The 26,247-nt window shown below is 39.6% G+C and overlaps 1 protein-coding gene across 4 annotated transcripts; it reads left to right on the top strand.

Moving 5' to 3' along the window:
* The first annotated feature begins 267 nt into the window (after positions 1-267).
* ALG6 (ALG6 alpha-1,3-glucosyltransferase) lies at positions 268-24,846 on the top strand. 4 transcript variants are annotated; one of them, XM_054212712.1, is made up of 15 exons: positions 268-329; positions 3,377-3,488; positions 7,136-7,220; positions 10,651-10,740; positions 11,669-11,757; positions 14,261-14,343; positions 15,023-15,087; positions 17,355-17,540; positions 18,047-18,182; positions 20,391-20,476; positions 21,041-21,125; positions 22,240-22,310; positions 22,947-23,015; positions 23,166-23,364; positions 23,626-24,846. In XM_054212712.1, the coding sequence occupies exons 2-15, from the start codon at positions 3,407-3,409 to the stop codon at positions 23,821-23,823; spliced, it is 1,524 nt and encodes a 507-aa protein (XP_054068687.1). In that variant the 5' UTR covers positions 268-329; positions 3,377-3,406; the 3' UTR covers positions 23,824-24,846. The 4 variants fall into 4 exon arrangements, with proteins under 4 accessions (XP_054068687.1, XP_054068686.1, XP_054068690.1 ...); XM_054212711.1 differs by lacking the exon at positions 268-329 and adding an exon at positions 357-434; XM_054212715.1 differs by lacking the exon at positions 268-329 and adding an exon at positions 466-486.
* The last annotated feature ends 1,401 nt before the right edge of the window (positions 24,847-26,247 follow it).

The following is a 26,247-nucleotide window of genomic DNA, read 5'->3' on the forward strand; positions in this document are numbered from 1 at the left end:
CCTGCCCGGCGCTGAGCGCCTCTTCCACAGCGGCCGAGCACTCCGCCATGTCTCCTGAGGAACGCCGCCATTCCCGGATTCCCCGCCACCCCCGAGGAGGACCAGGGGCCGGCGGCCCTCTCCTGCCCACCTCCCGCAACCCACCGCACCCCGGCGGAGCCCGTCTCGCCGCCCCGAGGGCAGCCGCCACCCGAGGGCGGCCGCCGCCATCCCGCCGCCGCGCCGCGCAGGCGCAGACCCGCGCCCTCCTCCCGCGCGTGCGCCCCGCGCCGCCCTAACGGCCGGAAGCCGCTTCCCAGGCGGAAGCGCGTGCGCGACCGTTGTGTCCAGTAAGGAGCGGCGGGAAGGGCCGGGCCGTGGCGGGGGGGTGGCGGTGGCGTCCGTGTCCTCCGTGTCCGGTCCCTCAGGGCTCGGGAGGGGGCTGCTCGGCCGGGGTTAGTGTGTGGGGCGGGCTGTACCCCGCATCCCCTCCGGCGCTTCCCCCGGGTGCGGGGCTGGGGGTCGGGGGTCGGTCAGAGCGGGCTGAGGGGGAGGCAGGGAGGCCCCGGGCTGCGGCTCGCCCCCGCGCCTCTCCCTGAGGCGGCTGGGGATGAATGAAGGGAACGTGAGAAATAAAAGCGTTTCCTGACAAGGAACAGGGGAGCAGTAGGGTTGTGGAGCGGGTGTTCCTTCAACAAATTGCATTCTTAATTTAGCGTCTGTGGGCTTTTTGGTTTTTTTTTTGGTTTTTTTTTTTTTTTTTTTTTTGGAGGAAGGGAAGGGTGCTGCTGAGCTGCGTGCAGCCATCTCTTTGCAAACGATGGGTTATGCTAAGGGTCGTGCGTCCGTGACTGAGTTCTGTGAGTTTCCCTTTGGCAAAAGGAGTGGGTGGTTTCTATCGGTGCTATTTATCTGAATCTTCATAGCGGGCAGCGTGAGGGATAGCGGGCGTTTGGGGCTGTGATTTTCATCCTGTGGCATCTCGCTTGAGAGACCCTTTAGTTTTGCCCATCCTGAGGCAGAAGGTGGAAACTTTAAGTTGAGACTGACTAAACCAGCTTTATCATCTCCTGGAAAGTCTTATTTGTTTAACATTGCTATCTATGGGGTAGCAAAAATCAGAGATCCATGTTTTACAATCTAATAAAAGCACGGCTTTAGTTTCAGGACGCATGGAATAATTACTAAAGATTAAAAATGTAGGAAAGAATTTTTTTAGAACCACTTTTGACAGGGGAAATTTCAGTACCCCAGAAAATGATAGTTACCCCAAACGTAGGGAATGCAGAAGGAAATGAGAGGAACAGAGATGGGAGAATCTGCAGGTGAGGTTGTCATTGTGCAGGAATTAAGGAGATACAATTAATTAATACTTGTTCTAACTGAGATAGAAAGGAAGGCCAGATGTGGGTATTTTATAGAAGGTAAAGGCCAGGCTTATGACACTTGATTTTTGTAAGTTATATAGGACCCTGGTCTTACTGGGCCCAAGTTTAGGAAGCATGAGAGTTCATTTAGAGTAAAATCTTCTACAGACTCTACCTCAGTATCTTATTTAGATATATGTGCCAATCCTGCGGCTTAGGTGCAGGTGTAGCACTGAAAGCATGCAAATATCAGGATTCACCTATAGATGGTGATCCACTGCTGTCATAGTTTTATATTGCTGAAGTAATTTTTTTTTCCCCTTGATGGTGGTGTTGGGTCATACCTTTCTGCGACTAGTAAATAAATATGGATATAGTTTGAGCAGAATAACCTAAACCTGTCTTAGATGTTGCTTGTCTGTTGCTAAAACAGCAGTTCAGTACTGCTGCTGTGTGGGACTTTTTTGTGGTTTTTTTTTTTTTTTGGCAGTGGCAAGTGTATTAAACTCACTTAAATCTGATGATGGCTCTTCTGTGACGAAAGTCTTTGTCAGTTGTACCCAGGCTCGTTCGCTATTCTGTAATGTATCTATTGCTGACTGGGGGGGGAACGGTGTTATTGCTGCTGATCTGGCAGAAGTACAGCCTTTGGATTTACTGCTGTCTCTCACTGTCAAGACTGGAGTAGTTTCTTCAATTTTTTTTCTAATGGAGATGAAAATATTTTTGATTCTCTGTGTCAAAGCTTGCATATTCTATAATTAATGTTTTTTGCATAGGGCAACATCATTACTTTCCCGTTTCTTGATTTCTGAGTTTGATGCACGTGGCTTTTAGCAAAATTTCTTAGGGTTACTAGATCCCTAGTATGGTCAAGCGAGCTTGGTGGGAGAGCAGTCCTCCTGCTTTTTTCGTTAGAAGGATGAAGATCCCTTGAGCCTGGTAGGTTTCATCTGGTGTATCCTCTAGGGAGAGGTTGCTGATGGACAGTGGGCTTATGCTTGGGAAGGGAGAGGTGGAATTTCAAGCCCCTTTTTGAGTATAAGGGAGACTGAAGTAAGACTCAGATCAGGGATTTTTGATCATTAACGCCAGATGTTTGCCTTCCTAGGTCAGTAGTATGCATTTAATTTGTGGTCATGTATTGGCTCATGACTGTATTCCTGTGGAATCAGAACACGTGATACAGAGTTTACGATGGGCTCTGCTTTTATAATGGCTGCAGGAGAACAGATAATACCTGTTCCAGCATAAGACCTGCCAGTACACTGTTAACTTTAAAATGGTTTTCAAATATGTTTAAACCAACAGAGAAGCCTATACCAGGTCTGTATGTTGCGTAATTTGGCTGTGGTGGTCTTAGTCAAGAAAATAAGTGGCATTAACTTAATACTGGGGCATTAACGCAACGCAGCCTTTAAAACTGTGTGCTTATTAACAGTATTTTTTTTTTTCTAGTGAGTTATTGATCTGTGACTTTTTATAGACTTCTTTGAAGAGGTTTTCCTTGTTCAGTGGCAAATATTAGTTTGTCAGCTACTTAACCTACATGATTGGCATGAGTATTTTGGGTACCGACGCAATCTTTTTTACTGGTCTCTTTTAGAATCTTCTCTTGTCACTTACAGGTAAAACATGCTACATGTTTGCCTAACAAATTGTGTGGAGCTTATTAAGATGATGCTTAAGTATGTACCTGTGTGTACAGCGTGGTGTTGATCTGGTATTTGATTTCTCTTAAGTGGATTGAAATCTTTTACCCTTCTTCTTGCTGTTTATGCATTTTGGCAGATGCCTTTTCAGCTTCTAGCTCAGAAACGGGAGAAATTGTTTCTGGGCAGCATTTCGCTTCCCAGTTAGAAATTTTCCAGTACTGAAACCCCCTCCTGATTGCAGCGTGCTTCCAGACGCAAGATAGTGACAGAATGTTTCTGGGTGGGGAGAAAACTGGGACTGTCAGTAGTGCCATTAAAAGCCTAAGGAACAAAAACTTGGACAGTATTGTAGCAATGATTATGGTGTTCTTTCAGGTACCTTTTGGCTTGTTACAAAGACCGACTATGGAGAAGTGGAGCTTAATGACAATTACTGTTTTACTAGCACTTACTGTACGCTGGACTGTATCGCTTGGTTCTTATTCAGGTAATACGTGTTCACGGTCTGTAAAACAACCACATGAAGGTGAATTATGGAGCTTGTGATAAATTAAAATAAACTTGCATGTAAAATCATAAATAGGAAGCAATGTGTTATTTCAAGTACTGTCGTATTTTAGTGCCTCTCTGTTTCCCTAAGGTTCATATAATACCTTATTCTTATTTTTCTGAAGTGTGCAGTGATTAACATCACAGCCGCTTGGAACAAAATACTGAAAAAAACCCTTTGCAACTTCTGTTTTTTTGGAGGGAGGGGGGATGACGGTCAGTAGTGTTTTAGGAGGAGCCAAAGAACAGCTGGCTGTTCACCCCTGTGTCTTTTTTGTTTAAGTAGCTGCAGAATATTATTGCAGTCCAATTGTACATTTGTTTAATCTTGTCCTTTAAGTTCTATAACAGATATAGCCGTAATTTGTATTTAGATAAACTGTACTGGTGATAATGAAGACAGTGTAAGGGTGACATGGAGTGAGCGATTACATTCTGCCTTGTAGCTATACTCCCTTAAGATTGTTTATAGCATGAACTAGAGCTATATTCTTTTAATAGATGAGTTTTTCTCCTCCCCATCTCATAATGCTTGCAAAGAACTAGCAAGGTTTTTTCCCAAACCTCTCAATGCCGTTCCTACACTTCAAATAAGCTTGCACAAAGCTTGCTCTCTGCAATTTTTTTTTTATTTTTTTTTTTTTTAAATGAACCATTCCTTTCAATCCCCATCAGCTAAAAGAATCGCAAGCTAAGTCAAATTCAGCTCTGGCTTTCTGTTAAGGCAATTGGGAGCCTCGTTTCCCGAGTAGTTGGAGCTGTTCAGTAGTATTCTAGTGATTATAAACTGGTAACTCCTGGGTTCCGTTTATCTGAAGGACTTTGTTTGAAGATAAGTTGCATGCATACCTTCTTGCACAGTTCTCTTATTTTGAGTTTGCTTTCTGAAAACGCCGTTATGAGAAATCTGTTCTGTAGGTAACTGAGGCTCTCTTTTACCCATCTGTAGGCAGAAAAGCAAACAGCCTGTCCTTTGCCATACCATATTAAATTTCTGTTGTACTGCAGATGCTTACAATTACATTGCTAACTAGATTTTTTTAAAAGCTTATTTAATTTCAAGCCAATCAAGATTCCAAAAGAGTCTCAAAATAATGCCTGAACTGAAACAACAATTTTAAAATCTTGTTTCATACACTATGATTGTATAATTTCTTTTGGAATAGGAAAATCTGAGCCCTATCCAATCAAGCAAATTATTAAAGCATGTGCTTAACTTTGAGCATTGGCTGGCTGGAAAAAAGACAAACCTGAATGTTAGAAAGAGCTGTCAAATGCATAAGTACAGTGAGGTGGTTTTTTTTCCTCTTTGACTTCCTTCAGATGTAATAAACCTTTAATGACAGGAGGAAGGAAAAAATCGGGCAGGGTAATGTTTAAACTGACATGGTCCTGTTGTTTTGCTTTCACTGCTGATCAATGCAATAAAGTTGAGCGAAGGATTAGAAGTAGTGGTCGTTCTCTGAAGCAGACTCTGGTAGAAATGCTGATTCGGCATAGTCTGAAGCCACACGCGGCATGGATGGCCAGAAGCAAAGAGGTTAATTCTGCCCTCATTTACTGTAGAGTCTCGTATCGTTGTATCATTTCCATTCTGTTGTTACTTGCCATCAAGCATGCTTTTGGATCTGCCTCTGGAATTAGTGATGGTGAGAAAGCAGATAACTAATACCTAGTTTTGAAAGGTTAACATTTACAATGAGCTTAGATTAGTTGGTCTTGGAGAATTATTGAGGAAGAACTTCATAGATAATGTGTAATTTTTTTTAATGCATTGCCAAACTCCTGCTAAACGGGTAGAAGCTAAATAGCCGTGTTGAAAGGCAGCTTCAGACCCTTAAAAATGTCTGTTTCCAGGTAACAATAAAAGTGAGTAACACCACTCTAAATGTAAAGTATTTGTGACCCTTTTAAAATATAATACTCTGTTTTTGTTATTTCTGAATGCTGTTTGGCTGTGTACATGATGCCTGCTGTAGGCAGAAGCTAACTATGCATTCTCTAACTGATGTGTGATCAGTCTCTGTATTTGGCTTTTTAGTAATTGATCCTTTGGATTAAGATCTCTTTTGAATATTCTGAAGCCAGATCATTTCTTCTCCTCTTTATTTTTTTTTTTTTTTTTGAGGGGGAGAAGCTGAAGTAAAACATGCTTGTGTTTATGTTTATATGTGTATATACGCACAAACACACACACATACACACTCGAAAATTTGGCTAACACCTATTTTTGTATTCTAGTAATCCTATGACAGGTTTTTTGTTCCACTAAATTTATAGTTACAGGATGGCCACCGATAAGACTGCTATTCTCTAGTGACCTCACTTATTCGGGAAACTTTTAGTTGAGTATGTCATATGGTGGAGATAATCTACTACCCAAGAATAAATTAGTGGAGATAATCTGTTCAATCCACTACCCAGGAATAAATAGTACATATCTGAGCTAGTGTGACTCCCACAAACATAGATCATGTGAAAAAAATATAGATGGCTTTCCTATATTTTAAAGAAACTCTTAAATCTCTGTCTGTCTGGTGTCAATATTTTACTCGAAGTACTATCAGTCCAGTTTCTGTTCTCAATAAGTGCAGGCTAATAGAAGTAAATAAACTCTGTGATAAAGATGCTTAATATACTGCCATTATCAGAGTTAGGCTTACATTGAGAGAATTGTTTATGAGTAGACATCTGAAGTATTTGCATTGATAAAGCTTTTTTCTGTGGAAAAAAAATATATCTTAGTTTCCTAAGAGACTTGTGTATGCATGTGTGAAAAGTGTCCTTTAACATAATCCACTTGCAGAACTGCTACATAACAATCACTCAGTTGAAAAACGTGTGAGAGAGAATTCCTGTCAACCAGAATGGAGCAGCTATTATTTTGAAAGCTTTGTAGATGATAACAAAAAAATATTCTAAACCTATTCTGTGTACTGAATGGCCTGATTTAGTAAATGGCTCATTTTTATTAACTCTTTATTAAGAAGCACGGGGAAAGGGACAGATGCAGTATTATTGCTAGTGTTACAAAGCAGGCAGCAGAGGAAAGGGAGAGGAACCTGGGGGACTTGCAGCAGGTCCTAGTTCTAAGTAAATTTAAAAATAAGGCTGGCTGTTACTTTTAATAGCAAAGTACCACGACATGGCTGAAACACAAGGGAGAACATTGTCAATTATTATATACTAAGAAAGTGAAGTAGTTCACACAAAATCAGTATAAGATGTCCTTTATGTACGTTTTCTTATTTCGGAGAAAGTGCCACATTTTTCATCTACACTTGGAAATGATTTTTTTTTTTTTTTTTTGTCAGGTGAGGAAGCAATTCTTCACAGTGGAGTATCTTGATAAATGCTTATCGCAGAAATATCCAGAGAGCCAAAAGAATACATAACTTTTTTTTTTCCTCCCTGTTAGACTGCATAGCAGACTGCATAGCAGATGAGGGCTCTATTTTGTTCTCAAATATCAGAGAAGAAAGGAGAATAAAATTAGTAATATATTAATATGCAAATACATATCTGGAGGCAAAGCAATCTGCATAAACTGAATGAATTCCTGCATACTCTGTCATTTCTTTTTAGGTGCAGGAAAACCACCTATGTATGGAGACTATGAAGCTCAGAGACACTGGCAAGAAGTTACTTACAATTTGCCCATCAGGCAGTGGTACGTAGTGCTCTTGTAGTTCAGGTTACAAACGGGTAAATGTAATGAAACTTTGGTTCGTGTCTTACTTTAATATACCTTTAAGTTTAAGATCTCTGCAACATCTTCGATTGTTCTCTGAACTGTTCTAAAAACCTTTTTATAGTAATATAATATCACCCTGTTCTTAGACGGAGGTACCATTTTCTTCACAAAAAAGAAAAAAGCTGAAATTTGGAGCTTTGACTTGCTAGCTGTGAGCTTGTATGATAAAATATTCTGACTGGTAGGACTTTCTGTGAAGCTCCGGCTTTGTTTTGAATTGACAGGAAAGATCAAGAAGCAATTTTTTAGAGATCATAGAGAAGCTTGTTCTCCTGGCTTAGAAAAAAATCATTTCGGCTTCCTGAGTTCCAGTTCTCTAATGCACAAAAACTTCCGTGATTATCAGCGCTACCAAAACGAACTGTGCTCATCTCTGCCAAGCTACGAGGCTTGCCAGTAAATGCAGAGACCTGGATTCTTGTGCTGGAGGCACTGGTTGTTTTCTACGCCTGGGAGTTTGTTGTTCACACCCATGTTCTTAATATAGATTTTAAAATGTGGGTGCCTGGAATCTAGATGTAAGGATAGTGAACTTAATTTATACAGATCACTTAAAACAGTAGGAAAATTATTCCAAATATTTTATTTATTTTTACATTATTCCTAATCCTCCTTAGAGCTTGCATGGAACGGTAAAAATTATTTAGTCCATATATATGCTACAACATAAATTGGAATACATTGGAGCTCCAGGTCTTCTTCCAACAGGGATAGTGGCATTCTGTTTGGTGTAGTTTTTTCCTCAGATATTTGTTGGGGAACAAGCTGATATGACAGAATAGAATATTAATTCAGTTGTATTTCTGTAAATATACGTGGGGCCAATTCTGAAAGTATGGTGCACTGTTGAACTCTGCAGATGACTCTCTGTTGTGACTTCAGATCATCCTCTTGTGTCTATATTATCATTTCTCTTCCACTTTTTTCTGGGATATCTAAACCCCTCATTGTGCCAGAGTTTGGATAATGGAGAGCTTACATAATAATAGACTTGGCAGCTTTGATCCACTCTGCTACGCGGAACTATATGTACTTAAAATTAAGAGTTATAGCAGTCATTATTTCTAGGCATTCCCAGGGGCCAGATGAAACTATATTGCAGGCTGGGTTTAGCCTATGGGCTGCCAGTTGGGCATCTCAGTCTTGTTGTATTTGCTCTTCGTTTTATTTATAACAGAAGTTTTTTGGATTGGGTCTGCTTTGGGAATTGAATTGCTAATACGGCAAAGTCATATTCTGTCTTGGGCGTTTGGAAAATAACATCTCGGCTGACATGCAAGGGATTACATTCTAGAATACTAAGCTGTCTTTCCCCTCCTGTATTATAGAAATACGCAGTGTGAAAAGATATTACATGCTCTGGTATGTAAAAATAGCATTCACATTTGAAGTTGAGATTGTAATCACTTCTAGTGCTGTTGTTTGTTTAGCATTTAGAAAAGCTGTCTACGCAGCAAGCACGTGCTCTTCTGTAAATTTGTCTAGGTAAATCTAGAGAGCAGATCTCTTGTGAGGGTATAGTCCTGTAAGATCTCTTGATCTTTTCACAGGCTTAATTGTCCCATTTAAACAGGCATGTATAGGTAATATAGCTGCATGTTCTGTGCTTATTCTCTTTGATCCAAACCAAAGATTTATTAAAAAAGTAATGCTGCAGTAAACTACGGTGTGGTTCGTACTTAGTTTCTTTGTGTGACATTTCACTAAGCCAGAGGCCGGAATTTAAGTATTTCTTTTTTTTAATATTATTCTTTAGAGTCTTGACATTATTTATTAAAGGCTACTTTAAGAACGTCCTTTCTTATTATACTGGTAATTAAAAGTGTGAAGGCTTTTTTGCTATATATTACTGGGTATAGGGATTGTTTTTTCTTTTGAAACTGAGTTTATGGCAGGTAAAATGAAAAAAAAAAAAAACCAAAACAAACTGGAAAGTTTACTACTAAGTTTGCAGACTATTACAGTCTGCCTGAAGAACCTGAACTGCCTTGGCATGAGCAGTCTTGAATTCTAGGATAAGAAGCAGAGGTGCAACTCAAAGAAACATGATTTATCATCAGTTCATAAGATACTTCAGGCAGCTCATAAAGGATTCAAGAAATATCATTTACTATAATAAATGTCAAAAATTGGCTGCATTTGAAGAGAGAAACTGGAGAAGCCAAGAGCTTGCCCCTTGGCAGTTAGACTAGTTAGTCTGTTTCACTGTGAGATATAAAGGGTCTGATGCCTTATTTTTGTAACTTCTGTTTTCCTGGGATAAAACCTTCTGTTTCTCATTTGGAAGAGGAGTCTTAATTCTAACTGCTGCCAGCCTTCCGTAGAAATACCAACACAGTGTAATTACAAATTGGAAAATCCTTTTCCTTTTTCTCACGTGATCCGCCTGAGTTTTGAGGTAGAACTAGGTAAAGTGGTTTGGCTGACAGATCGGATTGAGGCTGATGACCTTGTGTTGTTTATTCAGGAGGTGTTACTCTGATAACGTGGTGTTCCCTTCAAAGGAACTTTTTTGCCCCAACTCCTCCATTTGTGCTAACAGAATTGCATAGGTGCACCTGCTGTGGCATAGTTTTCTTCCAGAGCTATGCTGCTTTTTGTTTGCCTGTGTAATATCTTTACACTACCCTTTTCCACTTCTGTTCAGTTGCTTTCCAGCAGTGTAACTTCAACTGATGGGTTTTCAGAATTTTCATATTAAGGTCTGTTGAGCAGAAGCAGCTCACAACTTGCTGCAATACAGTCGAAAAGAGTAGCATTCAGAAGTCATTGTCACATACTAAATGTGCTGTCCAGGCCCAGGAAAAAAAGGAATCTAGGATTAATATAAGGAAAAAAAATCACTACTGAATTCCATTTCTCTTGAAATTTCCTTGTAACTGTATTGGTTTTATTTCCTTTTTGGCAAACTGACTGCTGTCTACCGGAATAATTGGCATGCATGAAAAATGTAGGTTTGGTTTGTAGATGGAGGTGCAGACCTGCAAAGCCTACCACATAAACAAATCTAGAGCTACAGTAGATGTATACAACTATTTTTATCCAGGCTTTGTCTTAGCCTCTGGATTTTTGTCAAACTCTGTTCACATTAAGGATTTTCCCCTCTCTAGGTAAGTGACCTCTAGCAGTTAAATCTTCCATTTTGCAAACACAAGTGAGTGTACTCTGAATCAATTTTGCTTTTGTGTTGTTGCTTGGGATTTTTTTTGCACAGAGTAAAATAAAGCAGATACAGAAATTGCTAACTTCTGTTTCATTTTTGAATACATTTATAAAAATATTTGGTTTAATATTCCACCTTTTCCTTGGGCTGGAAATGTAGATCCTTCTTTAAATTTTTTTTTAGGTACTTCAATACAAGTGATAACAACCTACTGTACTGGGGCCTTGATTATCCACCTCTTACTGCCTATCACAGTTTTCTGTGTGCTTACATGTAAGTTCATTATTTTAAATGCCTACTTCTGTGAAGAATACAAAGCATCACATTCACCTTTTTTTTTCTTTTTTTCCCTTCTTTTTTTTTCTTTCTTTCCTGTTGAGAGAAACTAGTAGCTAAAAACTACCACTCTGGAAAGTATTGTTTGCTATTTTAAAGCTAGGGAAACAGATTTTGTGTGTATCCCTGTTGCTTAAAATGAATACTGCTGTTTTTCTGTCTTGTAATTATTGCAAGGGAGACTGAAGGGTTACCTTTTTCTTTTTGCCAGGCCTCTAAATTTTAGCAGTTTTAGGTGTGATTTAGATACTTCATTTTTCATATAAGCCGCTGTTGGGTCAGTGATGCACAGAGGAAAGCGCTGTAGGAATTGGGTGCATCGCATGGGAAGCCTCTCCTGTATTGAGAGCCCAAGTGACATTTGATGACTGGATATCATGTAAATAGAATTCTGTTATTGGAATACTTTTTCCACGAGGGCTTTACTGCTGTTGGAATGAGACTTATGGAATAAGAATGTAGGTTAAAGTGCACAGGCACAGCTATGTGGGGCATCTATGTGAACTGTAAATGGTTTATATTTAATACTTAAGTATGAAAGGTATTTACAATTGTTTTTTTAAAAGTCAGTGGAACTAGACTGAAGGTGGTTATCTTGTCCTCATAAATATTGTATTCCATTTTTACTGTTCTCAAAGATTATTATTTTTTTTTAATTGTGAAATAGCAGCTAAAGTCTATAGCGTAAACTGATCTAGCGGTGAGGAAAATCTTTCATTGATCACTATTGCTCTTTGAAATATTTCTTCTCATTCATCTTAATTCTTGGAATATGCTCCTGTGCATGTCATCTTTATTGCTGAAGGGAGTGTAAAGGGAAATGAGAACTGTCTACATTTTGATGTGTCTGTACTTTGTTTTACAGTGCAAAGTTAATAAATCCTGATTGGATTGCTCTGCACACATCTCGGGGGTATGAGAGTCAGCCACATAAGTTATTTATGCGTACAACAGGTAGGAAAATTATATTTCCTTAGGATGATTGTACAGCTTTGTCTTGCTTACTAATTTAGCATGTTTAATATCATGCAGCTTCTCTGTCTTTACCAGTTTATTCTCAGTTCTTTGACTTGGGTGGCTTTGCAGGTCCATTTTTGAACCAGACTCCTCTGTTCTTTTCTTTTCTGCCATCATTTGTGAAGCTGATAAATTTAAAATATACAAACAAGTTTTCAACCAAATTGGTTCAGTAAAAATTCTAAAACAAAGCTACTTTTTTTTTCTTGTAGCATAGACGCATTCTTTAATTTTGAAAATAGCATTGTTGTTTTCCCTTCCATTCTGATAAGTACGTTTTTCATTTTCAGCTTGGCTTGGGTTTTACTGTAAAATTATTTTGCATGTAGAGTGGCATTCACTGACTTAACAGCCTCTTGAGGTCTCGGAGATCTTTATTATGAACTGAATAACTTATCTGAAAGGGAGAGATATTTGATACTTCTCTAAAGATGTCACTTTCCCTTCAAACGGTCACCACGTCCTAGAGATAAACTTCTGCTAACAAAAAAGTAAAAATGTATTTTACCATTTTTATACTAAATTTCATTTTCCTGTAGGCAATCATCTGACCATTTGATTATTTTGAACTGTCTCTACAAAGAAAAGGATAAAACAAGGGCAGAAAAAAATGTAGATAACTTAATTCAGTAGCTGTATCAGTAGGCCAGCAAACCATGTGGCCAGTGAGCTCTTGTTCTCTAAGCAATGGCAGATGCCATATTATCCTGTTACTATTTTCTTTCATTTTAAATCCGTCTTTTGCTTTACATAACAGTAGAGTTCCACAAAATGCTTTGTGATTGCAACAACAGAATTTGTTGTTCATCAGTAGCTTCTCTGTACTTCACAAACCTCTCAGTCTGGTCTCTAGTAATTGACTGAATTGAAAAAAAATAAAAATCGCTAGAACTTAATTACCCTTGAAATGGTCTTTATTAATTTTGAAATCAACTCACTTGACAAACCACTGATGGATCTAGGAGAACTAAAAACCCTTTTTTAACAATAGCCATTAGAAGAATTCATTAAAATAATTCAGAATGGTCAATGTCAGCTGTTGGTAATACACCTTTATTTTACGTGTTAGTGTATTTGTTTTGCTAATGCCTTGGGTATATTTGTTTAATTCTGGTTTAAGCCTGCACGATGATTCATCACCAAATAACTGATATCTTTAAACACACTCTTCCAAAGCCCATGACTCAAAAGAGGCAAAGTGTACTTCCCTCTTGGAATAGTTGCATATTTTCTGAGCACACCTTCACAGGTGGCTCTTTTTTTAATAAGATTTCAGTTTTTATACTTGTTTTGTACATCAGCAAGCAAATGCTGTTAGTTGAGTGCTCCAGGCCGTGCTGCTCAGTGCCATCGAGCCAGAGGGACACGGTCCTGGACTTGTGATAAATGTGGATGTTTAAATATTCTAAGGAGATATTGAATCTCAGCATCTACAGTTTATAGAAATAATGGAAGATTTTTCTCAGGCCCTTAAGACAACGCTCCAGAAGAATTCACCTGGTGGTTTAAGCAGGAGCAGGAGTTGACATAATTCTAGGCAGGTTAACCTGCTGGTTCTGTTTCCTTGTCGACCCTCTTACATATATTTGCTGTAGGCAGACGATCAAAGCCAAATGACTAGTTTTAGTCTATTTATCCACATCACTAGTAATTCACACAGATACAGTGGAGATTGTTACAATCTAGTGCTTCTTAATTATTTGTGTCTTCAGACTATCTGTTCCATCAAACAACTTGACTGGATCTAGCTGTAGTTGATTTCTTTTGAGAATTAAGAATGCCTTCTCTCGTTTCGGCATGTGAGGAACTAGAGTGTGCTCCCTTATTGACTGAGGCTGTGCCAGGAGCCAAAACAGCTGAACACATGGAAGCAGCAGCTTTTGGACATCAGAAATGATAGTGTTAGAAACATTAACAAGATCAAATTCTGTGGACCTCCTTCTTTTTGTCCTTTGAAGTGGAACTACCCAGTTTATTCTAATGAAGGACTCTCTGATATTTTAATGTTTATTTGCCTCTACTTTGTCTTTCTGAAAACAATTGAAAAAAACTCGCTTTGGTGTAATTGCCAGCTGTCTTTAAAACAGTGAGACATACTGTGAGGCAACGTAAGACAAAATAAAAGCATGTTCAGCTGAAGCTGTAGTCACACGCCTTTTGAACTTCAGTTGAATTGAATGACTAAAGTGAAGTTTTCAGTGAGGATACAGATGCAAACCCTACATTCAAAGGTAGGCAACAAGTCTTACTCCAACGCTGTGTAGTTATTGTAATCTGAGGGTTTTTTTACACCAAATACGACGAAGAAGTGGAGCATCGAGAAATTAAAACTGTAAGCAGAGTCAAAGATTCACAATCCAGATAAAAATACACAACGTGGATAGCGTTAAGACGAGGTATGCAGGAGGATTCTAACATAAAGTTAATCTTTATTTTTCAGTGTTTGTTGCTGATTTGCTGGTTTATATTCCTGCAGTTATTTTATATTGTTTTTCCTTGAAAGAAACATCTACTAAAAAGAAGGCAAGTATCTGGTGTGTGTGTAAATTAAAACCCAAAGAAAACATACTGTTAAAACAGGATAGAAATGTAACCGTATCAGAGTTAATTAAGGTATAGAACACTGTGATGTCTTCAATTGACGTAAAATGGATGACAATTAGTATATCTCGTATTAAAGGCTTTTCAGTTAAAAAGATTTAAAAAAAAGCTATTATCTTACAGCAATTATTTTAATGCTTTCAATAACAATAACAAGATGCTTTGAAGTTTAGTAGGCATGAACTCCTGAATTATTTCTTTCTGAATTTATTACTTGGGTAGTAAACCCAAGATTTGTGCTGTGACAGGGGGAATCTAGGAACTGCTTTGTCTTGCACGCTCCTTCTGGTAGAACGAATACACTTTGGAATAATAAGTCTTCTGATTTTTGGACTAATTCCAAAGGTTAAGGTGGGTGCAGGTGATCTTTGAGCTGGTTGGCAAAGGGCAGGCTGGTCTCCATTCAGTACTTTTTTATTTATGGAAAATCTGTATCCTTTTTTATTCCTCAAAATACGACTGACAGATTACTTGTAGAGAAGATGATTTCTACATATAGGATGCACCGTTTTTGTACTGGAGAAGTAGTATAAGTTCCTTGTCTGGAGTCTAACTTAGAAATAATTATTTTCCCCTTTCCTTTTCTGATCCTTCTTTCCAGGTTTCCAGCGCTCTCTGCATCCTGCTTTATCCAGGCCTCATTCTTATTGACCACGGACACTTCCAGTATCCTTGTTCTGCAGTGAAATCAGTTTCCATTTAAAATACCACTGTTCTTTAGTACTTGTCTTTAGCTGGGCAGAAGGGTACTTTTGTGTACAAAGTCATCTGAGGGGCTTCTGCCTACCCCAAAGCAGAGAATATTAAAGAAAACTGTAAGTCTTAAATATATTGGAGATAAATAGTTGATATTGGGATAGATAATCCGAACACAAATAGCTTATATTTCTGTCAGTCACTTTATTGCAGAAAACATCAATGACAGTGAAAAGAACGACGGTTTGTGCTCCTGTGATTTGTGTTTGGAGAAAGAATCACCTTAGTTCTTCTTGAGATGGCAGAGGAGTGTGTCAAGTGCAGTTGTGTAAAACGTTCAGTTCTATAAAGTGTGCCAGTCTGTCTTGCCTTTACGATTACTTGAGAGTGGATTCACATCACTTGATGCTTCACCACTTAAAAGGTAGGCATCTAATAGGAGTTGGGCCGTCAGAGCTAACTAGTCAGTATTGGTGGCAGACACCTTCACAGGTGGCTCTTTTTTTAATAAGATTTCAGTTTTTATACTTGTTTTGTACATCAGCAAGCAAATGCTGTTGGTTGAGTGCTCCAGGCCGTGCTGCTCAGTGCCGTCGAGCCAGAGGGACACAGTCCTGGACTTGTGATAAATGTGGATATTTAAATATTCTAAGGAGATATTGAATCTCAGCATCTACTAAATCAAGTTTACTAATTTGTGGTTCTCTTCCAAGGAGTGCATGGCGAACTTGAAAGATGATATATCTTAGAAAGTAGATTTGGAAGGGAAAAAAAAATCATCATGCTATTGGATATTTGAGTTACAGTTCAGGAATTCTGAAATTCTATTTTTGGTGTGACTCTCTAAAGATGTGGATCACCTGGAGACGTTGCTTACAAGAATGGGGACGGGAATGAATGCAATTCAACTTAGGTGAGAGAAGTGGTGGCCAGAAAAAGGCAGAGGGTTAGTTTTCTAATCTGCAAAAGGTGTACAAAGAGGAAGGCAATAATCTTTTCTGTTTGTCTGGTGTTGGACAGGGCAAGAAGTAATGGCCCTAAGTTACTGTAGGGAATATTTGGTTTTTTTTTAATACATGGAAAAATCTTTTGAACTTTAGTTACAGTGAAATGCTGGAATAGATTGTCTGTGGATGTTGTGGAATCTGCAGCCTCAAGATCTTTAAGAAAAGGTTCAGCAAACCTCATTGTCAGGACTGACACAGGTGTAGCAGACACTGCAGCGGACAGGTGTTCTGCGTGGTCTCCTGTGGTCTCTTCCAGCCCTGTGACTCTTAGATGAGTCACTATCTGTGACCGGCTCCTAAGAAGTCGAGAGATTTACACCTTAACTGCTGCTGCACATCTCTGCAAGATCACAGCCTTTTGGTATAACTACCCGCTGATGTGATCTCAAATATACGCGGTGGTTTTGAGTGGGAAATTGGAGTGGGCTGAAAACAACGTAGGCAATCTCGGTGTGTTGTCACAGTTATTTATATTGACAAGGAGAAAACAAAATATTGCGAAACTTCTGACAATACAAGTATCTTATTTGGTTTCTCTCGTTGTGTAAAAATAGCGGTAAAAGACAAAGCTAATCTTTTGTTGCAACTTGATAGTAAGTGTAGCTTAGTCTCTTCAAACTCAACTGAGCTTAGGAACCTGTTCTCAAAGTCCTAAGGAAGAAACGTTGCTTTTAGTAACTGTTATTCATTGTTTGTACAGCATTAGCAGCCGAGGGAACTGGTCGTGGATGAGGGTGCGTTGCGAGTGTAATATAATCACAAAAGCCTCAGGAATCCTTGAACTAAATAATATATAAATTAAATACTGATGTATTTGAATATTCTGCACGTACCTTTTGGGAGCTTGGAGGAGAGACTCTTGAAAGCTTTGTCCTTAATCATGTAAATTCCAATAAAAAAATATTTACCCTGATGTGTCTTACTTAAGTACAGTCATCAAAAACTTGGTTGACTGAGTATATATTATGCGTGTGTGTGTTAATTATACGATTTGTCCTCATTTTTGCCTGCGCGAGCTTTGAATCAAGCTCTTGGAAATACAAAAATTGCACTTTAAATAGAAGTAAAATTATTTCTGTCTCTGAACTTCGTAGTCACAACTGGCAATGTGTTTTTAAAACTAACTTGGAAAAACTTATTTTGCACGGTATTTTATGCTTGTCCCTCAGGGCGTTCGTTACTGACTTCCAGTAGGAAGATGTATATCTTGTCCTTGACATAAAAAACCATATACAACTCAGTGAGCCTGGGCTTCGCCTTGTGGGGCGTTCTTTGTTTGTCTTATGACTGGGACCTTTTGGGGTCAGTGGCATTTTGCTTGGCCTTAAATTATAAGCAAATGGAACTCTACCATTCTCTGCCCTTTTTTTGCTATTTACTTGGAAAGTGCTTCAAGAAGGGACTGAAAGGAAAGGGGTAAGTGACTTTAAACCATTTTATCTTTCTCAAGAATACGTGCAGGCAGCCTGGCATTGAGAATGTCGTTCTCCTTATTTGTATGCGGGAATTGCCGAATTAATTTCTAGTGGAAGATACTTACCTTGTTGTAATGTATTTCTCTCCAGCAAAATAAATATTTCTTGTTGAGATCTACATAAAGTATTTCCACTGAGCAAATAGCAAAATCTGTTTAGGTGTCCTTTCTTAGCACTCTTCATTCCGTAAGCTAATTTAAATATGGGCTGCAGCAGGCAACGTGATTAAATTGACAGCAGCGGCTCTGTGGTTCTCGCGGAGTTGGTATCACTAATCTGGGGATGATGAACTTTTTCTGTGGTACTGATACCTCTTCTTGTTTAGATTTGCCTTCCATTCTTTATCTCTTTTTTTAAAAAAACGTTTACGCTATAAATTAAGAACTGACTTTTGTTACCAGTAGCTGGATGTATCTTTTCTCATGTGAGCTTTTCTTTTGATTGCAGATTAGTGTTGTTAACTAAAATAGCAGGGACAGTGGTGGTTTCCTTTGCTGTCTGCTGGCTCCCGTTCTGTACCGACATGGCACAAATCATGCAAGTACTCAGAAGACTCTTTCCCATTGACCGAGGCTTGTTTGAGGCATGCATGTTTTCTTCTCCCCCACCCCGCTGTAAATGTTCTGTATTCTTAGATCCCTTGAGAAACCTTCATCGTGACCTTTAGGGATTTCATGTGGGAGACACACCACAGAACTAGTAATTTGAGCTGGCTTCTTCAGCAGTCATTTCTTGCCAGTTATTTAATCCAGTATTTAACCCCAGCTCAGCTGGCATCTTCCAGGATATTATATGAGTAGACAACACTTATCCCATCATCAAACCCATACTTCAATCCATACATTTTTCCATTGAAATAGATTCCACAGTAATTGACAGAGTCAGAAGATGTAACCGTAAAAGTTAACGGCTTCAGTCTCTGTCTTTGCTTCTGCATGGCTTTTTTCAACCGGACTTGTTATTAAAAAAAAAAAAACAGAAAAAAAACCCCAAAAATAGTGTTTTGGGTGCAGCCTAGATCTTCCTTTTTGACCCACCTTGTACTTCCAATGCAAGTTTCCACAATATTTTCCAAAAGTTTTAGGCCAGTTTTGCTTTTACTTTCCCTCAGGCTGTCGACACTTGCTGCAAGGCGCTGGGTACTGCAGCCTTTGTCCAGCAAAGCGATTACCCGCTTGCCTACTGCTGACCCCCCAGCAGTCTCCCCCATAAAAGGAAGGGTAAAGGGTACTCATTTCCCAAGTAACACTGGCTTATTGTTTTGCTTAATTAGAGCCTGAGCCTTAATATTACACTTTTAAAAGCAAATTCTCAACTTCAAGTTTAACCAATAAAATGAAGCTTTGAATTTTCAGGTTTTGATGTCACAGGGATTTAAGCAAATACTTACACGGCTTGATTAATCTTAAAATTTCTTTTAATATAAATAATATTATTATAATATAATAATTCTGTCTGAATGTCACAACTGGCACTTTTTTCTTCAAAAGTTAATGCTGATGTACCAAAGGCAGCATTTTATTTAGGCAGCTGTACAGAAGTCTTCTCAGCGTATTCTCTACTAGTTTATTAAAAAACAAACAAACGAGCCACCAAAACCCCAAACCAAACAACCCACTCCCCCCCAACGTAACCCCCACAAAAGATCACATGCACACACACACACAAAAAAACCAACCAACCAACCAACCAAAAAAAACCAACAAAAAAACCAACCCAACCCAATAACCCTATTCCTTGGGAAATATCTGGAATTTATAAAGCTTTGGTCACCAGACTTCTTATCCAGTACGAAGTTTAAAAATGAAATCTGTAAATGCCAATAACCAATGAGTGTGAAAGAGCTTAAGGATTTTAGTCTAATATTAGCCCAAATATTTTCTGAGTTGATCAGGGGAGTGACTTTGCTGGATGCTAATCTAGATAAAATGAGAAATTGTCCACGTAAGCAATGCGCAGTAAATTTATACCGGGGTGCGTGTAACAGGTTCTTTGAATCGGTTCCCATTTACAGAAGCAGTAACAAATGCTGATGGTTGTAAAATCGTATTGGCTATTAAGTAGGCGTCTTGTGTGTTTGCTGGTGCTGCCAAACCCTCTGTTCCCCCGTAATCCTCAGCAGATTTGAAGCGCATACTCTGTATCGCTGGTGAGCACAGGAGGACGATGGCTCAGTTGTTGGTGCTGGTCGCTCTCTTGCTGTTATGTCTACACAGCTGTGATTCAAGCAGCTGTTTAGGGATGAGTTTCACGAGCACGATAGCTGTAGTTACAAATTTAATTTTGAAAGTGATCCTAGCACAACTGCTAATGTCTTTAGACTTCTTGATTTATTAGAGGTTAACTCTGTCATTGCTAGCAAGCAGTAAGCACAGCTAAATACGTTCAGGTATGTAATGGAATGTGACAATACGCAGAATGTCTTCGCACTTGAAAAAAGATTCATATATGGCACTGTTTAATCAGGGACGGATCATTTCAGAGCCTTATTTTCACAAAATGTGTGATCTCATGAGTTACGAAGTAGTCTCCTGTGCTGAAGAATTATTTCTCAGTTATTTTAGAACGTTCTTTTAATTGAGTCTCTTAAAATTTTCCATTTTTGAAGACTGGAATAATTTAATGTACATCTAAGACTATGATGTATCTCTGTAAGTGTCTTTTTGTAGTATCGTGGTAAAAACACAACAATCCCCCACCTCCTAAGCTCCACTGTTGTCACAAATATAAATTTAAATGAATGAAATTATCATTAATTACCTTTTTTTTTTTTTTCTCCTTTCCTTTCCAGGATAAAGTAGCCAATATTTGGTGCAGTCTAAGTGTCCTTATAAAGATAAAGAATATAGTATCACCTCAAACTCAACTAAAACTCAGGTAAGACATAACTAAGTGGTTTAGGTAGTTTTTTTATTTGCATTATTTTTTGCGAAATGAGTATTTTTTGTCGAAGAATTAGGAGAAACGGTGTTTAAAGTCTTGAAAAAATGTTTTCTTTCCTATAGTGGACTTTTCTCCCAAGTGATAAGGGTTTCCCTAAGTACTGTGAGGAATATTTATGACTGAAAAACTTCCTCCTTATTTATATAGTGATTTAAGCTACTTGTTTGTTTAAAACTGAGTTAAAACTTTTATGCTTTCTCTTTCAAAGAATTACCTCTTTCAGTGCTTTTAGAAGTCCGAGTTCACAGTTTTGTTTTTGACAAAGTGAAGAATTCAAGTCTAGGTGTCCAGAGTCTGAAATATTAATGGAAATGCTTTATTCCCTTTTCGCAAAGGCGCTCAGTGCTCTTCTCTTGTGATTGAGTCTCCTTGAGGGATTTTGTACTTCGGAAAATTCCAACTGAATTCCTAACTTCCATCGTTTTTAAAAGTGATTATCTGATCTCGTGGATGTAGTTACTCATGTATTAAAACTGTTTTTCGTACAAAATTCTTTAGCTTTGCTGTAACATTCCTGAGCCTGCTTCCTACTTGTATAAAACTGACCGTCCAGCCTTCTCTGCGAGGATTTAAATTTGCTTTGGTAAGTGGATGTTTTTCATTGCTCTTTGTTTTATGTCCAGCACCGCTGTGCCACCACCAGTTCTGCTCACAGTCGCTGCAAGGTGCAGGGGTGCCTCTGCCACTAAATGCATCCTGTTTCTGATGAACAGAGGGGTTAAAAAGTGTTTTGCTGTCACATGTCCAGGGGGATCTGACCCGTCTTTTAAACCCAGACTTTTTTCCTTAGCCTCAGTTTTCTTAATTTAATGCTGTGTTTTTATTATCTTCCTCTGAAGAATCTTGAGAAGGTTCCGTATACATTGAAGCCTCATATAGAACTGGATTTTCTCCTCTTTTTGTTTAGCTTCCAAAGTGCTAGTTTTTCGTACTGCACTGGCTGCAAAATTCAATAAAATGTCCCAAGATGGACGTTGTCAGTTCATTAGTAGTTTGAAAAGAAAATGATGCTATTTCCAAAATCCTTGCCTTTTCTTAGTCATATTGTATCATTGAATTTAAGCACATCAACATGACTTACGCACAAACCTTGAAATCAAAATTATATGGAGCTGGTCCTAAGGTTTCAAGAGTTAGAAGATAATTTTTATTTTTAATTTTATGTGAGTACTGTTTGAGAATTTATCGCAACGTTGCTAAAACTAACATTTATCCTTTCTAAGAATTAGTTTATGTTTTACAGTGTGGTTTTATTTGGTGAAAAAAAAACCAGACTGTTTGTTTACTTTGGTGTATTGGCTGCTCATGATGATGAGCAAAATTTTATGTTAAAAAGGTGTGTGGCTTTCGCCATAACTGAACTTTGCCAGGGCTTCTGTGTGCGAATAGTCTGCGGTGTACCTGGTGGGGCTGCTCTTGCCAGTAAAGCTGAGCAAGAGTGAGGGCTCTTCACAGGAAGTGCTTTCTGAATAATTCTGGGTAAACTTTCAAACAATCTGTTTGTTTTTATGTATCGGTGGTAACAGAAGCAGCTCTGTGTGCTTGTAAATTGCACTGGAGTAAATGTAGCAGTTAATTAGAAAAATCAGATCGTTTAGCTCATATGTTCATGTAAAGTCTATGCCAGCAGAGAAACTAACCCAGTGCTTTGCATTGCGGTCACATATGCTAATACACCTCTGATTTCCTTTTCTAAGGTTAGTTGTGCATTGTCATTTTTCCTGTTCTCCTTTCAAGTACATGAAAAATCTATTCTTCTAGTGTCAGTGTAAGTAAATTATTTTTCTGTGGATATATTTTGATCTTTTTTTCCTTGTCTTGTTATTGCGTGCTGCTTTCTCGCTTACAAATGTATCTGATTTTAAAAACTCTACACATTTGATATTCTGAATAACTTGTAAGTATACAAATACAGCCGTGCTGGTCTCTGCGGGGCAGCGCTCTGACTGGCTTTGCCGGAGCAGGACGTGGCACAGAGCGTAGCTGTTTGCCCAGGGACAGGCTGCTGCGGGGTTGGTGCAGAGGGCAGAGACGTGGCTTAGCTGCCCAGCGAGGCTGGAGCCCGCTGGCAAGTTGAACTGGGCAATTGATACCTCACTAACAGCGATGGTAAAGGGGCCCTCTCTCCCTTTGTCCTTAGGGTGTGTTTTTCCCATCCCCTGAGCGACGCCCCGTGCCGGGCAGAGCGTTTGCAGGCTGGGGTTCAGTGGGGAGCAGGGCACCCCAGCAGAGGATGCCGCGCTTGGGGCACTGCCTGTGCCTGGATTCTCTGAGCCGGTGCCTGTGGGGAGTGGGCAGAGCTCTGCTCGGCCTCCCAGAGCAGGGGGAGTGCAGCGTCCTTGGGGAAGGCTGAATCACTGTCACTTCAGCATTTGCATATCTGTTTTTCCTCTTTTTGTTTTAGACCAGTCTGCTTAATCATAAATGAAATCCCCTTTATGGCTACGTGGTTTTTACTTGTATCAACTTTCAGGTGAGTTGGACACTGTTAACATTATTTAAAAACAGTGTTCTTCCCCAATTCTACTAAGTATAAATGTATTCTTTTTCCTCTTCTTTTTACGTTCTTTGAAATATAACTCGGAATGTGCACTCAATTCTGCGGGTAATTGTGTTTTAACAGTATGTTGCCCCTTCTGCTGAAGGACGGCCTGCTGCTGCCCTACGCTGTGACCATGCTGGCATTCCTCTCAGTCTGCGCGGCTTCCTTTTCCATATTTGAGAAGACTTCAGCAGAGGACCTGCAGCTGAAACCCTTCTCCCTTTCCCTGAAGGGCTATGTGTCTTGGTTCAAGTCTTTTCCCAAGATTGTCAGGAGTCTGGTAAGCAATTTTAACTCCTGTAACTCTCAGTTGCAGCTCTTTGTGGTACCGGAGCACTTGCATAAACCAGTTTTATGTCCGTAACCGTGTATAAAGCCCCGAACAGGGAAAGCCGCGCTATCTCAGTGTAGAGGTGTGCTATAATTTTTCTGCGGTGTCATCTATGTATAGACTGAAGAATACAGAGCACCCAAGTAATGATGCTTGCTCGTTTGAGGTGTTAAATCACCACTAGCTAATATATCATTCCTTATCTTACAGTTTCTTCTTTCCGTAACCCTGATGGGCGTCCTGTCTCTAGCCAGCGCTGCAGTGCCTCCTCCACACAGGTTACCGGACTTATTCCCTCTATCCGTGTCCGTTATTTCTTGCTTACACTTTTTATTATTTTTGGTGTATTTTAATGTTGTTATACTCTGGGACCCAAAGAATAGTAGAAGTCAGAAGAAAATCAGTTAATCAAGGACTAAACTGTGAAAGGGCAGAGTATTTTCAGTGAGCGGTGTCTGGCGTTGCAGGTGAACCTGTTTGTGATGTAATACAGTTCCTGTGGCCTAATGAAAATCAGGAAACGCATTATACGTATTTAAACAGAAAATAATCAGACTGTTTTAAAGGAGAAGAATTTTGAAGAGCTCTTGGAAATGTGATTTGGTGTGTTTTCTTCAGAAATGTAATACTTTTGTTACCATTTGTAAACTTATATATACCTAATAAAGGACCAAATTTTGAATTAATGCTAAAATACCCCAGTTGTGTTAGCAAATCAGCAAGCTGTCTTGTTAGCATTAAGTTGACATGTTTCCCAGCATTAAAAGCATAAGCAAGTAGAGCAGATTAAGTGGAAACTCTTGACTGGTGGCTCTGAAGTTGTCTTGCTGAGCGGTTTTATGACGCAAAGTGTTGTGTTGTCAGTCGTTGTTTCGTGTAGCCCACTGCTGTCCAGGCTGCTGTGCGAGGCGCGCTCTGATGCTGTCATCAAAGCAGGACACTGGGTTCTTCAGCTGATCGTGTGGGGAAGAAAACTTCAGCTGATCGTGTGGGGAAGCAAACTCCCCCTTCAGCAGTGTCACCGGCTGGAGATCTGTGCGTTCAGCCACCAGCTGGACCCAAGTTCTGCAGCAGCTTCACTTCACCCACAGCCTTTGGGTTTCCTTGTTTTCTGTGTGAATTTCCACATTACCAATACTTTCAGAATGCTGAAGAATTGCATAAGCCAGAGAAATGCACCAAGGCAGAGAAGCAGCGGCTGTGACGTTTGGGAAGGGGAAGGTTCTTGGGTATGTGGCAGGCGGGAGGACATCGCTTCCTTCGCTGCAGGTCAGCAGCTGCAACTTGGTTTTAACACTCACGTAGTTTTATGACTCTCAACTGTTTCTAAGAGGACTGAAAAGCCAAAAAAAAAAAAAGCTTGTTTCCACTGAAATAATAGCTGAGGTACTGCCGTGCAGGCACTAGGCTCTTCAAAATAAAACCCAAATAATGAACCCCCCCCCTTGTCACATATTAGTCTGCAGCTGTAAACTGAACTGAACTCCGCGGTTTCTCCCTCTGCCTAGTACAGCCTCCAACGCCAATAGTTCAGAGAATACAAATTGACTGAATAATTATATACATAACAAAGCATTTAGTAAAAAAGTAAATCGTAAAGCAAGTCATGGTAGTATAGTTTAATTAGGAACCCGACTATCCTTTTTCTTAATTCTGCTCTGACACTATATATATATATATATATATGTATATAAAAAAAAAAAAGCAAAGCCATCCTTGTTTAAAGCTTGTCCCCGGCCCTCCCCGCGCTGTCACATACCACCCTGTCACTGACATTAGCACATTGTGGGGCTGTCGCTGCAGCGTTGGTTGTGAGTGTGTGAATCAGCTGTTCTGGGAACTTCCAACTGTGTGAGTTATGAATACTGCAGATGAAGTGGCCACGGCCTGACTGTATTTATTCAGTTTTTCCAGCTTTACTTGTTGTGGAAAAAGTAGCCACAGCCAACATTATAGCCCTGGCAGATAAGACAAAAAAAAAAAAGCATGTTTGAGTAGTAACTGTAAGGTTATTGGGGGGAGTACAGTTCTGCAGTTTACCTACACGGTAGCAGTGCACTATAAAGCAACAAAACTTAAATATTTTCACAAGTATTTAGAATTTTTCTGAGGGTGTGACTCTAGCCATGGCATGCAAGAGCTCTGCCCACAGCATGGCCTTTCCTTTTAGAAGCGTAGGCCCGAGGGGCACTGATGTGTATCAGGACGCAGAAATAGGAATCTTTGTCTCCAGAGGCTGCGAAAGCTGAAAACCGCAGCATTCCCTGCAGGCAGGGCCCGCTGAGGCTGCCGGGGCGCAGGCAGGGCCAGCTGAGGCTGCCGGGGCGCAGGCAGTTTGAGGAACGTCTACTTCCACTGAAATAACGTCTGCAAGAGCAAGTTAAGGTGGCAGGACGCAGAGCGACTTCAGGTTCTAAGGAGCCTGTTCTCTTGCGTTCATCACGCCATCATGGTGCCGTCCTTCCCCCCCGTATAAAAACATTAGTTTTGAGTGTATCTCTTTTCTTTGTCCTTGAGATGGCCTCCAGGGGTGATAAAGTGAGAGTCATACGATCCACCTTGTGGGGAACTGGAAATGGTTCTTAACAGAGCCAGCTGTTTCTGAAAGGCAAAAGCCTGGTACACCAAGAGGTCAAAGAAACAGTAACTGCCTACATAGCTAAGGCATGCGTGAGGAGCGTTTGCAGCAGCAGCTTACTATATAACTCTGTATTTCCCTAAAAAATTATTAAATACCAAATTTCATGGTATTTAATGATTGCCGTGGTGTAAGTTAGCGCTGTAACTTCTTGTCGTCCATCATCACCTTTGCTGTTATTTTCATTACAAGTT

Source organism: Rissa tridactyla, chromosome 8 (assembly GCF_028500815.1).
Source record: "Rissa tridactyla isolate bRisTri1 chromosome 8, bRisTri1.patW.cur.20221130, whole genome shotgun sequence".
Taxonomy (NCBI): domain Eukaryota; kingdom Metazoa; phylum Chordata; class Aves; order Charadriiformes; family Laridae; genus Rissa; species Rissa tridactyla.

Coding starts and splice junctions, on each gene's coding strand:
- ALG6 (XM_054212712.1), top strand. CDS start 3,407: ATGGAGAAGTGGAGCTTAATGACAATTACTGTTTTACTAGCACTTACT. Junction 23,016..23,165: donor TTACTTGTATCAACTTTCAG/GTGAGTTGGACA, acceptor GTGTTTTAACAG/TATGTTGCCCCTTCTGCTGA. Junction 23,365..23,625: donor CCAAGATTGTCAGGAGTCTG/GTAAGCAATTTT, acceptor CTTATCTTACAG/TTTCTTCTTTCCGTAACCCT.